We start from the raw sequence: 17521 nt of genomic DNA, 5'->3' as shown, positions 1-17521 counted from the left end.
CGTTTGGTCTAATCACTATTTCTCTTTTTATATATATATATATATATATATATATATATATATATATACATACACATATATATATATATATATATATATATATATATATATATATATATATATATATACATATATATATATACACATATACATATAGACACATATACATATAGACACATATATATATATATATATATATATATATATATATATATACATACATACATACAGCATTCAGCCCCAACATTAAATCCACTAACAAGTGAAGTGAATAACATATATTATTCCATCATAATGGCACCTGTGGAATATATTGTGCAGCAAAAGAACTGTCAGTTGTTGAAGTTGATGTGATGGAGGCAGTAAAAATGTGTGACAAGGGCCAAATTGTGATGGCTAGATGACTGGGCCAGAGCATCTCCAAAACGGCAGGTGGTTTGGGCGTTCCCATTATGCAGTGGTTAGTACCTACCAAAGTGGTCCAAGGAAGGACAACCAGTGAACTGTCAAGAGGGTCATGGGTGCCCGAGGCTCATTGATGCACGTGTGCAGCAAAGGCTAGCCCTTCTGGTCCAATCCCACAGAGGAGTTATTGTAACACAACTTGCTTAAAAAGTGAAGGCTGGCTATGATAGAAAAGTGTCAGAACACACAGTGCATTGGAGCTTGCTGCATCTGTGGCTGCGGCTACAAAGTCGCAGACCAGTCAGAGTGCCCATACAGACCCCTGTCCAGCACAGACTGCGCCTAAAATGACTATGTGAGAGACAGAACTGGACCATGGAACAATATAAGAAGGTGGCTTGGTCTGATGAATCACGCTTTCTTTTACATCATGTGGACAGCCGGGTGTGTGTACATCGTTTACCTGGGACAGAGATGGCAAGCCAGCGGTGTAATGCTCTGCGCAATTTTCTGCTAGGAAACCTTGGGTCCTGCCCTGCCACACTGCAAAAATTGTTCGGGAATGATTTGATGAACATGAGTTCAAGATGTTGACTTGGCCTTCAAATTCCCCAGATCTCAATCTGATCGATCATCTGTGGGACGTGCTTGAAAAACCGTGGAGTTCCACCTCGCAGCTTACAAGACATAAATGATCTGCTGCAAAGTACAAATAAAACAAGGTCTAGTAACACACTTATAATGTATTGAAACTGTTTGATAGAATAGTACACTAAATGTATGACATATGATATGACATATGGTAAACAGAGCCCAGTCTGTGAGCTGTAATGATATATGTTCATTTTAAGGGCAATAACATGGATTATATTACTATAATTAGTTCTATTTATTATACAAGTATTATTAACTTTTTTGACTTCATGTGTGACATTTGCTATGTTTAATGTGTGTTGCTCACTAATGATCTAGCTCTTTGTATTGCCTTGGAAAGGGATAGGGAGCTCTGTGCTCTCTACTTACCAGGTTGATTTAGGTTTCTCTGTTATGTTTGGGAGAATAAAAGTAGAACACTCACTAGTAAATCTATTCTTCTCTGTGCCAGAAAACACATTTTAGGCACAGCCACTAAAACAAATAAAGATGGCCACAAAGTCAACCGACAAAAATTATGTGCATCAGATGACTTGATCCCTTAGCAAATACTTTCAAAATGAACTCAGAACTTGTTTGTCAATTAGTGATCAAATTATTGGGATTAACTTAAGTCACAATGCCATAGTAGAGCAAACCAACAAACTAGTCTCATTTTCAAAGCACAACACGTGAGGCGTAGCACAAATACTTCTTTGATAGTTTTGTCAAAATACATTAGGTTTACAAAGGAAGATGGCGACATTTATCATCATCAGCAACAGCAGCAGCATTTATTTATATAGCGCCAGCAAATTCCATAGCACTTTACAATTGGAAACAAACATTAATAAGACAATACTGGGTAATACATACAGACAGAGAGGTAAGAGAACCCTGCTCATAAGCTTACAATCTATAGGACAATGGGAGTTTGAAACACAAGGGCATGTGCTACATCATATTGCACACTGGACCAGCTAGAATGCAAAGGTAAAAGTATTGAGTGGGCTGTGTGTAGCAATGTTGGTCAGAGGGTTATTGTTGTGTGTTAGCTGTGTAGTAATAGGGTAACCTAGGGAGATTAAGATGGTGGTTGAGGAATACTATAATCTTGTCTGAAGAGGTGGGTTTTCAGAGAACGCTTGAAGGTTTGAAGACTAGAGGATAGTCTTACTGTGCGAGGGAGGGAATTCCACAAAGTGGGTTCAGCCCGAAAAAAGTCCTGTAACCGAGAATGGGAGGATGTGATGAGAGTAGAAGAGAGATGCAGATCTTGTGCAAAACGGAGGTGTCGAGTCAGAAGATATTTTGAGACAAGTGAGGAGATATATGTCGGTGCATTTTTTTTTACGGCCTTGTATGTTAGTAGAAGAATTTTATATTGGATTCGTTGAAATACAGGCAACCAATGTAGAGACTGACAGAGTGGCTCAGCACAGGAAGAATGATTTGCAAAGAAAATCAATCTAGCCGCTGCTTGCAAAATAGATTGTAGGGGTTCAAGTCTGACTTTGGGAAGACCAGTGAGGAGGGAATTGCAATAGTCGATTCGGGAGATGATGAGTGCATGAATTAAGGTTTTTGCAGTGTCTTGTGTGAGATATGTGCGTATTCTGGAAATGTTCTTTAGATGTATATAACATGATTTAGATATAGAGTTGACGTGGGGAATAAACGATAGTTGTGAGTTATTTATGGAGGAGCAGGCGTCCCATGGGACAATGGGAAATGTTTTGCAGTGTGAGGACATTCCTAAGTACAAATAGCACTGTCCTGGGAATATTTTAACACATTAAAGCTTGCAACACAATAGAAGTGCAACTGTTCAGCTGTCCAAACAATTAAACAAAATTGCTAATGAGAGTAACATCTAGTAAAGAGAAGAAGACACATTATACTGCATAGTCTGTCAATATTAAACCTGTTTAGTAAATATCATTGAAAGCAAGTACCATTTGAAATGTATCTGTAAATCTCCACAAAATGATAATCAAAGTGTCTGGTTTTAAATAATTACCTTAAAATAAACTGCTATTCCAAGAATCCAGACTTCTATTTTCAATCTATAGTTAATAATATGTAAAAAAAAAAAACAATAGTCTCTATCTACAAAGAGATCACATAGGAAATATTTGTGGATGTAAGAATAATCAAGCCTTTTAAAGTAAGTGTGTTGATAAAAAAAATATGTTCAGGAGCACATACTCTGCATTCTCTGTATTTTGTAATACTGTCGTTTTTTTTCTATTTATGGTTAGTGACCCATTCCAGTATTCTAAAGTACAAATACAGAATAGTTAAATAGTTATCACAGAGTTCAAATAATTGTCACATGTCATAGTTGCCAACTTTTAAAAATATTATCCGGCGACAGTAGTCTGCTGACCCGCTGCATTTAAGTACAACAAATACAGTAGTATCCTGGGAATACAAATAGATCACAGAGACAATTTGATTGACAAATCTTTGCCACCCAGGACTGTGCTTGGAAATCAGGAATAGAGGCCATGCATGACATTTTGATAATTAAACATTCACAGTGGCATTATTTAAAAATAAGAAATATAAATATAACTGGTAAATAGAAAAGCGATGACATCTATATTTTAAGTGATGGACAGGAGAGTGGGTGGCGTTATTTGACTCTATTAATGGAAACACTTAAATGTTTGTAATAAGGATTGGAGTTCTTTAGAACTTTTTATATGGGGTCCAGTAAATTCTACTTAAACTCTTGACAGCAGATACTGTAAAAACTTTAAATACATGACCATTGGAGATACATACAGCTTCAAACAAAATATAAGCAAGGGTGTAATAATGGAGTGGAAAGTAGCAACTGAATTGTTTTCAAGAACAGAAATCACTAAAAAAATCACAAGTGTTACACCGTGATTTAAGAATCAAATAAAACATTCTTGTGCTATTCTGAGAGTGCAAGATTATGTTCTACAAAATATGTCAATATATATTATTGTTAATTGAATTGGGACAAGACTGTGCAAAGTGAAACAGTGTGGTATAACTTACAATATACAAATATGTATTGTTACTGTAAATATGGATGCAGTGAGTACTTATATGAACAATATAGTATATATACAGTGAGTAAATATGAACAAGGTATGCTAACAACTTAATAGTATAATGGCTTCAATAGTACATAAATCATCATCACCATTTATTTATATAGCGCCACTAATTCCGCAGCGCTGTACAGAGAACTCATTCACATCGGTCCCTGCCCCATTGGAGCTTACAGTCTAAATTTCCTAATACACACACACAGACAGACAGAGAAAGAGACTAGGGTCAATTTAATAGCAGCCAATTAACCTACTAGTAAGTTTTTGGCGTGTGGGAGGAAACCGGAGCACCCGGAGGAAACCCACGCAAACACGGGAAGAACATACAAACTCCGCACAGATAAGGCCATGGTTGGGAATTGAACTCATGACCCCAGTGCTGTGAGGCAGAAGTGCTAAATACTTAGCCACCGTGCTGCCCAAATGAATACAAATAATATATGGTTGTAATGCAGTTATGACTTAGGCCCAAAACAACACGTTCAATGACAATGTGGAAAATTTACATTCATACCCACCTATACTCTTAGCTTGCCTAAATATACATGTGTAACCATGGAGCCTTTCAGGTGGAGGCATTGTACTAGACAGCCAGTGAGACTTCATTCCCAACCTTGGCCTCTAGTATGGTGCCTCCACCTGAATCTTGCTTGTACTCCTCAGAGAGATAATGTCTTCAGCTTCCAACCAGGGATCTACCTGGGAAACCACCGCCTGATGGGGCAGGTTTTGTCACTTTTAGGTGTGAAATACCGTCCTTATTAATGACGGTATTTCAATATAAGTCTCAACATTTTCAATTGTACTCACTCCCCTTAATGCTGCAGTATATTGCATAGAGGCTTCCAGTGTTTGATGTATCTGTTCTCAGCAGCTGCTTCACCAGCATTCACAACTCAGGGATTTAAGATTCCAGCTGATCTCACACGGCATCACCGACTGTGGCTCTCCTGGCGCTTATCTGATGCTGTTTCATACTGAAGAGAGGCTCCCATCAGACCTAGTGTCTGGGTCTGCAGTGAAATGTAGTTTCCCAATCAACCAATGGCAGGGAAGTGTGTCAGGACCACAGGAACTGCTCATGGTTTTGTATGTCTGAGAATTATTGGCATGCAGTAGGCAGCAGTAAATACAAAATGCACTTTATTGGCTCAAAATGATATGGTGCAAAAAAGGGGCATTGAGGTACTGTGTGGTGGTGGACATTGTAACAGGAAATAAATATCATCTACTTGCACAAAATACTCAGAAATAGGCTGAATGTTTATACTGGCTATAGAAAAAGTTTGCATGTAAAAATAAATGGTAAGAAACAGATACGTTTCTGATTACAATCTAACATCAATATTAAAATATAACACGCATGGGTTAGGGTTAATGATAAACCAGCTCACGAATGACTCAACAATTTGGACAAGCCAGACAAAACAATGGCACTGCTCCATATGGTAGAACTAAAACTTAAAGAGTAAAAAATTCCTACACTAAGGCTCTTTTACAACCATGCAAAACCACAGTACTAACACTATTTTGAAAATCATTTGAGACATTGCATCTGAAGTATGATTGCATAGGTGTAGCTTTAGAGACGTACATTGCATTAATCCCCAGTGTCTTTACAATATGATACCTGCATTCAAGCAGTTTATAGGCGATAAGGACTTACAACAATTCTCATTTCAACAAACAGTCTCTATTTTGTAATCAAATCCCCATATATATTTCTCATTCCAAATGATCCTTCTCTACTATGTAAATTCATATGAATAAACTCATTTTTTGGCTCCTATAAGTATATGTTTTCCTGTATTTAGGATGGCATTCATCAGGTATTGGTGATAGAGGTTTGTGTATAATAAATCAGAGAAATTCTACATGTGTGAATATATCTATAAACATAAAAATAAATTCAATAACAAAAAGGGAATCACAATAAATAATGTATTAAATAATAGAATACAATTCCGTTTAAGCCAAATTTTGCAATTATTAATAGCATATGGTAAAGTTATTGTTCATTAGAGTTCTTTACTTATTGATAATTATTTTAAAAGTTTTCTCAATATTTGAGGGTATAAATTTGTTTATACAAGCTGCAATATTCAGTATTTACAACCAATGAACTTCGGATATGTTATTTATTTTTAAATTATACTTGTGAATCGTAATATGAATCCGTTCCTGTACATTTATTTATGAGATATTTGAGTATATCACAAGGGAGTAACAATAGGGGTGCAGAAGCTACAGGAACCAGGGGTGAGGTGGGCCTAGCAATGCCAGGTCTCCCCCCTCCGAGGTCCCCACTTTCTTTGAAGATCCCCGCTTTGTGCGTGTGCCAGATAGCATGTATTCAGAAGAAGCCTACACTCTGCTCTATAAAATAAACAGACTACAGTTAATATTGTGGTATTAACTGAACCACATCCACTTACTAATTAAAATAAGATTTGTAAGTAGTAGAATACATGTCAACATAACATTATAAAATATGGAATAGAAGGACAGATAGCTCTACAGACAAGATATGGCAAAAATTCCATACCTCTACTTTTATTAAGTATCTGCCAGGAGTGCAGTTTTAATGCTTCTGTAATAACAAAATGAAAGTAGTTTTATATTTTTCTAGTCTATAACACAAGTTAGGAATGTATACATTAAATTAATAATTTATATAATACATTTCCTCCCATTATTGATTAATGATGGAAAACAAGGCAATTTCTAGATAGAACTGAAAATACATTTCTGTAGTACAAGCAAGGAGCTTAGACGGGCCAGACAATATGTTAAGGTGCCCATAAAAGGAACGATTTTGGCCATTTTAAACATAACTGGATGAAAATCGCGTTTTGTATTGGCCAAAAAAGATTGCTCATCCTGATCACCATCTATTAGATGCTAGTGGGAACAGACAGTTCAGACTGCACTTGACTTTGTATGCGGTCATTGTCCTCCTCACTAATGGTACCCATGTACCAATGACTAAAGTTTACAGAGATCCAGTTGCTGTGTGTGCAACATTGATCTATGAAGTTTGGGATAGGTACTCAAGAATGTGGGCACATGACACACTGGGAAGAGAAAATATGTTTCTTTAATTTTAAATAGTAACTTCTGTTTCCTCTGACATTGTTATTTATGCATTTGCCCAGCCATGTTATCTGGTAACACATATTTGTTTTAGGCTTAGGTCAAGATAATCTCAATCACATATAAACAACAATGAGCAAATACATTTTTCTGAAGGTGTTGACAAGATCTATTGCACAGAATCAATGTGTAATTTGGTTTACTGAGGCTGTATGAGTCAAAGTAAACTGCAGCTGTGATTTAAGCTTAGTAACTGATTGTAAGGAAATAAATCACAATAACCCAGACTACTCTACTAAATCAGTGCACAGCACTTATCTAAGTGCAGATTTCATCACATAATACAAAGATCTGATGTGGTTCTTTTGATCTTACAGTTAGTGACATATTCGTGACTTCCCATAGAAAACTGCTGTTTATATTTCATAGAATTTTTTTAATCTATAGCACTAGAAAAACATATATAACAATATAATACTTTGCCATCTTTTGCTTGAAGGTTGAAGCATAGGGTATTACGATGAAAAATTATAGCATATCAAACATGTCTTTGTGTGGTCATTAGTGCACAATTAATTTCGGGTGTAAGCTCTCACAAGCTTTCCTTGTGTTTCCCTTTCTATCACTACACCTTTAGCCCGACCCTGAGCATCTTTATGCCTGTTTCCCCTCCCCAGTTTCCCAAGCACCTGCACTTTGGCACATGTGGTCAGTTGCTCTGCAGTATTTTGTACTCTTTTTATTCGTAGCTGTTTGTTAATTGCATGCTCATGTATAGTGTAATCAGGTATATCACTTGTTGCTGTTTGCACATTGTGTCATTTTGGAAATGTGTACTCTGTCAACAAAGAATGTACTTTTGTACTCTGTAAATACAAGTACTTTATGCATATCTGTTGTAATGAATCCCTCTGAAGCTGAATCTCTCTATACTGGAGGTAGTGTGAATGTTTTAAATGAAATAAAAACTGGTATTTTTGATAAATTAGTTGATGGTATAGTAGTGTCTATAGTAGTATAGTCAATTAACATCTCCTGGTGTAAAGCTAGCAATATGTGGACCGATATGGATGTTGAATGACAGGATCACTGCCCAGTTTGTCAAAACACATGGGTGGCCAGATTGGATGAAATATGGCCAGTCGGTCACTTGTGGCTTAAGCTGTGGTCTTTTAGTGTAGAAGAAGAGTAGTCTGATTATAATCAGTCACCACCACATCCATTCCTCTCACAAGGCAAGGAGAGAACTTCTTAGTCTGCAAAATCTCAATCTCACCTCCTGACCACTAGTTATCTCCCCAACTCCCCCAGTACAGCCGTCACTGGCTGCTCCGCAATAATTGTTTGCAGAAGTAGCTCAGTGTGGCTCAAGTCTTCTGCACTCATTCCTACAATATCTGTTGTGCTGTAGCTAACTGAACGAGTTAGGAACTAGAGTGGGAGAAATTTTTTTTTTCTTCTTCTGTCCCTGTTGCACTCAACCGGTCAGTCACTGTGCTACAGCACTTAGTGTCCAATCACCAAAGCACCCAAGGAGGGAGGCTGCAGGACAAGTGCTTCAATTGTTAAGCGATATCGAACCATGTTTGGCCAGATTAAGATGTTGAGAGAGTTAAAGGACAATTCAGTTCTTAGCCCTGCTTGGTATCAGGACTGTATTTACAATTTCTGTTGTCCTAGGCCAACCCAATCCTGCATAAATACAAGCTAAATAATAAAAACATAACATAGTAAAAATAATCACAAAGACAGCAAGTTTTCCCTGCTGCCAGCTAGGCCTACATGGTGAACACAGTTGTACTGACTAGATACTTGCAACGGGTTGGGTACTAAATTATGCCTTACTAAAACCCTACAGTACTTACCACAAATTAAGGATCCCGAATCACTGACGGCAGACATTCTAACATTGACGGCTGTTTGAAAAAGTAAAGCGCAACCATTTCGAGGCTTGAACATCCTGGCTCCCAGGAAGACGTCAGTTTCCACGGTGACAGTGTTGTTGCGGTTGTTAAAGGGGCGATGCAAGAACGCGTGTGCTGTACAATGCTTTTTACTAAGTCATGGACATTGTACAGCATGCGCATCTTTGCATCTGTCGCTGTGGAAACTGACGTCTTTCTGGGAGCCGGAATGTTCAAGCGTCGAAATGGTTGCACTTCACCGTCAATGTCAGCATGCCTGTCATCAGTGGTTCGGGATCCTTGAGTCGTGGCAAGTAGTGTCTGGTTTTACTGAGGCATGATTATGAGTACCACCGACTGTAACTTTGTTAGTATAGATGCCCAGGGTTAGATTTACTAAAACTTCTAAAAAGGAAAAGTGTTGCCCAGTGTAACCAATCAGATTACAAATATAATTCGCTAGAATGTACTGGACAAATGATTGGTAAAATCTGATTGGTTACTCTGGGCAACATTTCTATTTTTTCCTTTTTAGAAGGTTTTACCCCCAGAAGTAGATTGTATTAAATACTAAAAATTCTAACAACACAATTATTACGCAAATTATCAATCCTAAAACTCTAAGAGCCTCACTGATGCACTGTATATGCAGTGTGTGCAGTTTGAACATTCAGAATGCCTCCCTGAGACAGAGTTTGTAGAACCTATCACCACCATGTGGAGTGAGTATAATGTGTGCTAGTGCTCCAAGTTTAAGATCAGAAGGATTTGCATTGTGATATAAATTAAAGTGCCCACGCTCTTCAAAAATTTTACTGCCCACCTGTTTCACAACTTTGTTCATACAGCTACAGTACCAAAAGCTGCTAGTTATGTCTAGTAGCTGTAGAGGTACTGTAGCCTTCTGCTACTCCATACAGCAGTCTCAAGAGTCCAGTCTCTAATCTTTATAAATGCACTCTCGTATCCCTTCTCTTTCTACATCCCAGACCCCTTTCTTCATTCCATTGTATATACTGCATTTTAATAATGTGCTGTTTGAAAAAACGCTCATCAAACCACCAGGAAAGTGTAAGGTTTTTTAGATATTTTACTGGCAAGCACAATAGCTAATACTGCATGTTGATTGAGCTATCTTGCCTGTTAGCATGTCAACAACAAATAAATAAATAAATAAATAGGAAAAAAACCTCCCTTCCATTTTATAAAACCCAGTGCTGGTTGGCAGACATGCAGTCAATTTGTGAGAGAACTTACTGCAGAATGCCACTCTCTCACATATTACCCTGCATCATCTTCTCCCCTGCCCTCTCACATATTCCCCTGCACCATCTTCTACCCTGTCCCTCTCACATATCCCCCTGCACCATCTTTTCCCTGTCCCCCCTTTCACATATCCCCCTGTACCATTTTCTCCTCTGTTTCTCTCACACTCACGGCAATTGAATGCACCCCTCCGGCGCAACTCGCAGCAGTCCAATCCCCCCGAGATAAACTGCCTTGCCCCCCTTTCTCCCTTATGAAAAAAAAAATCGACAGGGCAGAACTTGAAACTGTCTCCAGATGGCAGAGAACAGTGCCAGTTTAGAAGTGCCGATATGACATACCGTCTCATACCGGCACACTTTGAGTACTGTTTGTAAGTTTTCAATTTAGTGGCAGAGATCACTGCCATATGAGAAAACATGTGGGCCTTGTACATGGGTGAGGAAGAACATACAATATATGCAATATACTATATTCTTTGTCCTGCTAGTACGTGTTTATTCTTCCAAATAGAAGAAACTAAGACAAATAACTTAGCAAGGTAAAATATGAAACTGAGCACAAACTGTGTTACAGTAAGCTGCTAAAAAAATATTTTAGTAATTTAAAGAAAATATCCTACTGCAGATATTTATGGTAATAATCACTCCACCAGATTCAATTCACAGATTGCAACTTACAATTATTTTCAGTTATTACTAATTAATACTAGGCATAATCTGTATGTTTTACTTCAATAGAATGATGAGTCTGCTTATGAAGAACCAAACGCCAACGATTTCCATAAAAGGAAATATATCAATGGAGATTCTGTAATTTGCCAGGTAAGTAAATTTATATTTCAATTATGATGAACTGGACCAGAATTGTACTTCTTGTTAATAGTGTAGTGTTAATTAAATAAGTGAATCTTGTTTTAGAAGAGAATCTCCTATTTTAAGTGAAATGTAAAGTTAGAAAATGCATAAAAAATCAATGCTATCCTCATCATTATTATGCAAATACTGACACTTACATTACCCTAACATTAGCCCAAATCCTAAATCTGGGCCTACGTCAGCTTTTAATGCTAGATCTAGATCAAGCCAATTATTATTAAGTCTAACCTCTAACACTATCATAAGTTCCAAAATATTTTTCATCTTGGGCCACAAATTCTAAAACTGTGATAGCCCCTCCACAGAATTTATTTGTACCCATGGAAAACTGTTTACTGTCAAGAAAACGTCATACGTTTTAATCTTGACATTCTGTCATAAGTTTCTCCTAGTGTTTTGCAAAATATATTGGGGGCTCACTAATGTGATCTTTGCCCTTAACTAATAGATACTTTAGCCACTGGTACAAAGCCTTCTGCTCTGTGTCTTCTAGTGAAGTCAGGTAAAATATATAAACATAAAGACACAATGTTATCTATACTGGATTGAAGGAAATAGATATATACTTTCAAACATTTCAAGTATATTTCAATATACACCGATCAGCCTCAACGTTAAATCCACTGACAAGTAAAGTGAATAATATTGATTATCTCATTACAACGGCATCTGTCAATAAGTGGGATATATTAGGCAGCAAGTGAACAATCAGTTCTTGAAGTTGATGTTTTGAAATCAATCAGTGTTTAGTACCTACAGAAAATGGTAAAAGGGAAGGACAACCGGTGAACTGGCAAGAGGGCCATAGGGGCCCAAGGCTCATTGATGTGCATGGGGAGAGAAGGCTAGCCCATCTGGTCCAATCCCACATAAGAGCTATTTAGCATAAATTGCTTAAAAAGTTAAGGCTGGCTATGATAGAAAAGTGTCAGAACACACAATGCATTGCAGCTTGCTGCGTCTGTTGCTGCGTAGTCGCAGACTTGTCAGAGTGTCCATGCTGCACCATGTCCAGCATTGAAAGTGCCTACAATGGACACACTAGCACCAAAACTGGACCATGGAGCAATGGAAGAACGTTTCATGGTCTGGTGAATCACATTTTCTTTTAAATCACGTGGACAGCAGGATGTGTGTGCATTATATTCCTGGGGAAGAGATGGCACCAGGATGCACTATGGGAAGAAGACAAACTGTCAGAGGCAGGGTGATGCTCTGGGCAATGTTCTGCTGGGAATCCTTGTGTCCTGGCATTCACGTGGATGTTACTTTGACATATACCACCTATCTAAACATTGTTGCAGACAAAGTACACCCCTTCATGGAAACGGTATTTGCTAATGCAGTGGCCTCTTTCAGCAGGATAATGCATCCTGCCACACTGCAAAAATTGTTCAGGAATGAAGGAGCAACATGACAAAGAGTTCAAGGTGTTGACTTGGCCTCCAAATTCCCCAGATCTCAATCCAATTGAGCATCTGTGGGATGTGCTGGAAAAACAATTCTGAGCCATGGAGGCCCCACCTCGTAACTTACAGGACTTAAAGGAGCTGCTGCTAACGTCTTGGTGCCAGATACCACAGGACACCTTCAGAGGTCTTGTGGAGTCCATGACTCCATAGATCAGATCTGTTTTGGTGGCACGAAGAGGACTCGCACAATATTAGACATTAATGTTGTGGCTGATCAGTATAGATACATGTATAAAGGACTATACTCTATTTATATGTAGTGGAGGGAGAGAGGGAGAGGCAGTGAATATGAATGAATGTATGTTTGTTTGTGCTGGGTTGCCCTGTTCAAGAAAAGTTACATGTCCAGTTACAAGAAGGCCATATAAACTATTTCATTTTCTTAAATATGTTCTGTAGTATGTTGCCTGTATGTTTCACTTTTTGATCTTTTCAGCTTGATGATGAGAGTCAAAATTCTATAACAAAAGATAAGGATGGAGACACAAAAAGCAAAAGGTACAGTACACTTTCTTTGCTAAATCACACATCTTGTAGTGCATAAGGTTTGCTTCCACTTAGGACTTGTCAGATGAGTGGTTTAATACTACAGGCATTGGGATCATTGATCTGATGTTCATATATTTACGATCTGTCAGACTGAAACTGATAATTCTTAGAAAACATTGTATAATTGTATGGTGATGACTGAATACTGAGACATCATGCTAACCATTTGTTTTAGAAGTTATTCATTCTATTATTTATTTTTCATTGACCTCAACTGTCTCAATTACCACGGCTATTGTATGTAAAGGTATAGAAAACTGGATCAGTGAGAGTTCTAGCATTTGTTTGTTGATTTTGGACAGTACATATAGCAAGTGACATGGCAAACAAGCAATTATCCACATTCAACGCAGCCCATGCCCATTACTCTCCCAACAGCTCAGAACAATACCCGTCACCTGATTACTTTCCCATTTTTTATTTTACATTGTCATGGTGTGTATGTAGTATCGCAGTGATGCATATTTAAGCCCAGCTGAAATCTACCGTTCCGGGGCTCCTTGGCAAACTTCCAAGGTGAGGGAAAAGACAGGTAATTCCATCAAAGCTTTATGAATTGCAGAACCTCGCAGTCCCCATACTAATCTATGGGGACTGCGCTAAGAAATGTTGAATGGGTTATGACAGTAGAAATCTTTGAATTACCCTGCCTTGAACCCTTCATAGATTTTACGGAGAAAACTGCTATTTTCTCCGTTTGAATGGCTCTTCGCACTTTAATACATAGACCCAATGATGTTGAAATAAAAACTGGAACATAATTTTGGAATAACATAAAAAATTTACTGCAGGACATGTAACTGTGAACAAAAGTGCGGGTTTGCCTATGTAGCTCATACATAGATGCACACTCATGTTTCACTTTTGGAAACTGTCCCCGGAAAATCCTATAAGAGCTACTAAAAGGACCAATAGCCAAATAGATCAAATCAAATTAGACCAATGTGCAAACACCATAATGCAAATTGTTTATTTGCTATTAAAATATTAAAAAGCTTTAACAACAAAAAGTACGCAAGGTCTGTATTGTCTCAAAAATGAATTTCATCGTCCGACTGATTGTGCTGCAGTTTCTAGGAATTGTTTGAAAGAGAAGCAATTCAAATGATTAATTATTAAACCATGACTCTTAAGTATATAGACACCATTCAAAATATATATCATAACAATTGATGTTTATTTTTAACTAAAAATAAAAAATTGTCTTAAACTAAAACATGTAAAAACCTATTAAAGATACACATGGAAAAATTCATGGTGGAAAAGGTGTCACTTAAAGTCATTACTACTAGCATTTTAAGAACACATTGTTCATTAATTCAAACTTTTACATTTGTCTCCCAAAATTTGGCTGGGTTGACCTCTAGATATGTATTAAAATCATCATTTGAGTGAGGAGACCCAGTTACTGTATTTTTTATATGCCCCACTACTGAATATTTAAATATATTTATTACAGTAGACTTGTACCTATGTGTTGAAAGTACAGATCAAAGTCTGATGTCTGTCACCTCCAAGTACATGTACAAATCATGGCTTTGAGGTGAAAAGGCTCCGTGGCCACCCTGCAACTCAGGCACACCCACCTAAATGATCTCTTTCCATCCCTGAAACCTTGTTTATATTTCTTGCCACGCAAAAGTGAAGGTCATCTTTCCTTCTATTAGTAATGTGATGCAGAAGAGTGCACCTGACAAGCAGTTAGCTAGGAATAAACCAATGCACCCATCTCTTCTCATCAGCATTTGCAAACTTTTGTATACACATAAATGCCAATATCTTGAAACACAAATCCATGCACTTCTTTATATGGGACAATGACATTACAAGTACAACCCATCACTTGGGCTCTGGACCAGCATCTCAACAGATTTTAAATTGCATTTACCTGGGTTAAATATTGTTTGTTATGTATAGCAATTGATTTTTGTAGCTGTATATGTTATGTATCACAGAGGAGAGGGAGGTAAATGTATTGGTGCCCCAACCCCTCCAGGTAGAGAGATTCTGAAAGAAAACAAAACAATACAACAAAAGTACAATTGCTTCAATACTACTTTGGGCCATCCAGCAGAAATACAGAGCCAAATTATTGTTAAAATGCTTACTGCTGATTATTATAGTGATTGTGGACCTTTTAGAGCAATAATATTTTTTTTATGTTTATATGTTTGTGTTTGTAGTTTAGACATTATGAAGGGTGGTATTAGTTCTTCAGATACATACCTCCCTTTAGAATGTAAGCCCTCAAGAGCAGGGCTCGCTCTACCCTACACATTCTTTGTCTACCTCATGCACCTGTTATGTTTTATGTATAACTTCTATTTGTGCAAGTGTTAGGTTTTATGTTTAACTTGTACCTACTGAATAACTACTTGAAATAGTACAAGCTACTTATAGTAGTACTTGGATATCTTTTACTTTCATGCTTTATTATTTTTAATTAGGATCCATGTGGTACATGCTGACTTTCTGGCACTGCAGAATTTGTTGCGCCTTACAAATAAACAGTGATGATTATAAATCAACAGAGATTATAATTACCTAAACTGACTGGCTCTTTTCTTTCATTTCTCACGGACTGGAAGGTCTCCCAATGAGAGCCAAACTCAATCTCTTCATGGGTGCAATTTTTAGTTTGCCTTTCAACAAACATTTGCTATTTTAATTATAATTATTGTATTTATTGCTCTTGTTCTTCAACAAACATTTAATACATTGACATTAACTACTGCACAGCTCAATCATAGCAGAGTGTTTTCTAAGCAAATAACCTTACAAGATTTAATGGCAGAAGATGAAAAACATCTGTCCAGCAATAGTTTTAAGGTTAGATTTACTAAAGCATCTATAAAGGAAAAGTGGAGGTGTTGCCCATAGCAACTAATCAGATTCTAGCTATAATATTCTAGAATGTACTAGATAAGTGATAGAATCTGGTAGGTTTGCTATAGGTAACATCTCCAATTTAATTTATAAGAAGGTTTATTAAAGCTACCCCTTAGTGTAAGTACTCTTCTAAAATTGAGGGCATGTACCTACAGGCTAAATTAAAAAAAATATTTCAATTTCAACATTGCTGTAAGTACTATTAATTCATCACTGCTAACATATTGTTTACTCTTTTATCTCAATGTATATTCTTACACAGTTACTTTGGAAACAAATACGATGCCGCATGTACTTTCTGCAGCAAACATAAATCCACGATTAAACATGTGATCTGTGGCATTTTGTTGGCAGGTAAGCATGGACTATCTCAGTGCCAGTCAATTTCTGAGGCTCCTTTCATAACAAAACTAATACTATATTAAAACAGCATGTTTACTAAACTGATAACTCAGTTGACTCTTTAGTGAATCACTGACAATGTTCTATTGTCCTGACACAAACTATCATATATTTGCAATTTTATTTAGTTACCTAAGTTCACTAAAACATTGAGGGCCTGATTCAATAAGGCATGCAAAATGAAAACATTGTATAATGAATTAATCATTTTAAAAGCTCACATAATTCTGACATGCGCATGTACATTTTCAACTAGAGGCTGATCTGAAGAAACGTCTCTAGTTGAGAACGGGTCCAGGTGCGCTCTGCTCTGACAGAGACAATTCACTGTAGGATGCATCTAGTACATATGTGGAATATAAAATTCCAGTAGAACGCACACACAATAAAAAATCGATTATTGTCACCAGTTAATAATATAGTCATTAATGAAAAACATTTTTAACAAAAGTATTTTATTTTTATTTTTTTCCTCTCTATTAAATACATTTATCACGATGTTATTAAAGTCTACTGTACACACAGTGCATTTTTACCGTTGCTCTTAGCTACAAATACATGCTCTAGCATGCATACACGACCGTCATCTCTATCACTCGGCACTTACACCTGACCTGTAGGTGGTGCAAGTGATACGACTGAAAAACATGTACCTTAGAGATGTCCAAAGGTTGAATCGGATGCTCTTGTGTGTTCTTGAGCTTGGCACGCCCTTACTGTACATTGACTACGTGCATACGTCTAGTTCCCTCCCCGTTCCACCCTTGAAATTGTAGGCTGTCAGAACTGCCCTTTGTCGCTCGAAGATGAATTGCATACACTTGCGTTCACCGGCATATACCCCGTTTCTGGGCATGCGCAGAGCAATTTAACGCAAAGTAAGGCATATATTGACGTTTGCATTTCTTAATGAATCAGGCACTGAATGTATAGCGTCATTT

General features: G+C 37.3%; 1 protein-coding gene across 1 annotated transcript in view; it reads left to right on the top strand.

The window, feature by feature from the left end:
* Positions 1-17521, top strand: part of SLC28A3 (solute carrier family 28 member 3) — a 63406-nt gene that overhangs the window by 8913 nt on the left and 36972 nt on the right. Inside the window, exons 2-4 of the mRNA XM_075211059.1 lie at positions 11131-11214; positions 13177-13238; positions 16441-16532. Coding sequence (XP_075067160.1) covers positions 11131-11214; positions 13177-13238; positions 16441-16532 — 238 coding nt within the window. The remainder of the gene's footprint in view (positions 1-11130; positions 11215-13176; positions 13239-16440; positions 16533-17521) is intronic.

The sequence above is a fragment of the Mixophyes fleayi genome, chromosome 1, assembly GCF_038048845.1.
Source record: "Mixophyes fleayi isolate aMixFle1 chromosome 1, aMixFle1.hap1, whole genome shotgun sequence".
Classification (NCBI taxonomy): domain Eukaryota; kingdom Metazoa; phylum Chordata; class Amphibia; order Anura; family Limnodynastidae; genus Mixophyes; species Mixophyes fleayi.
This window is presented reverse-complemented; position numbering and strand designations above follow the sequence as displayed.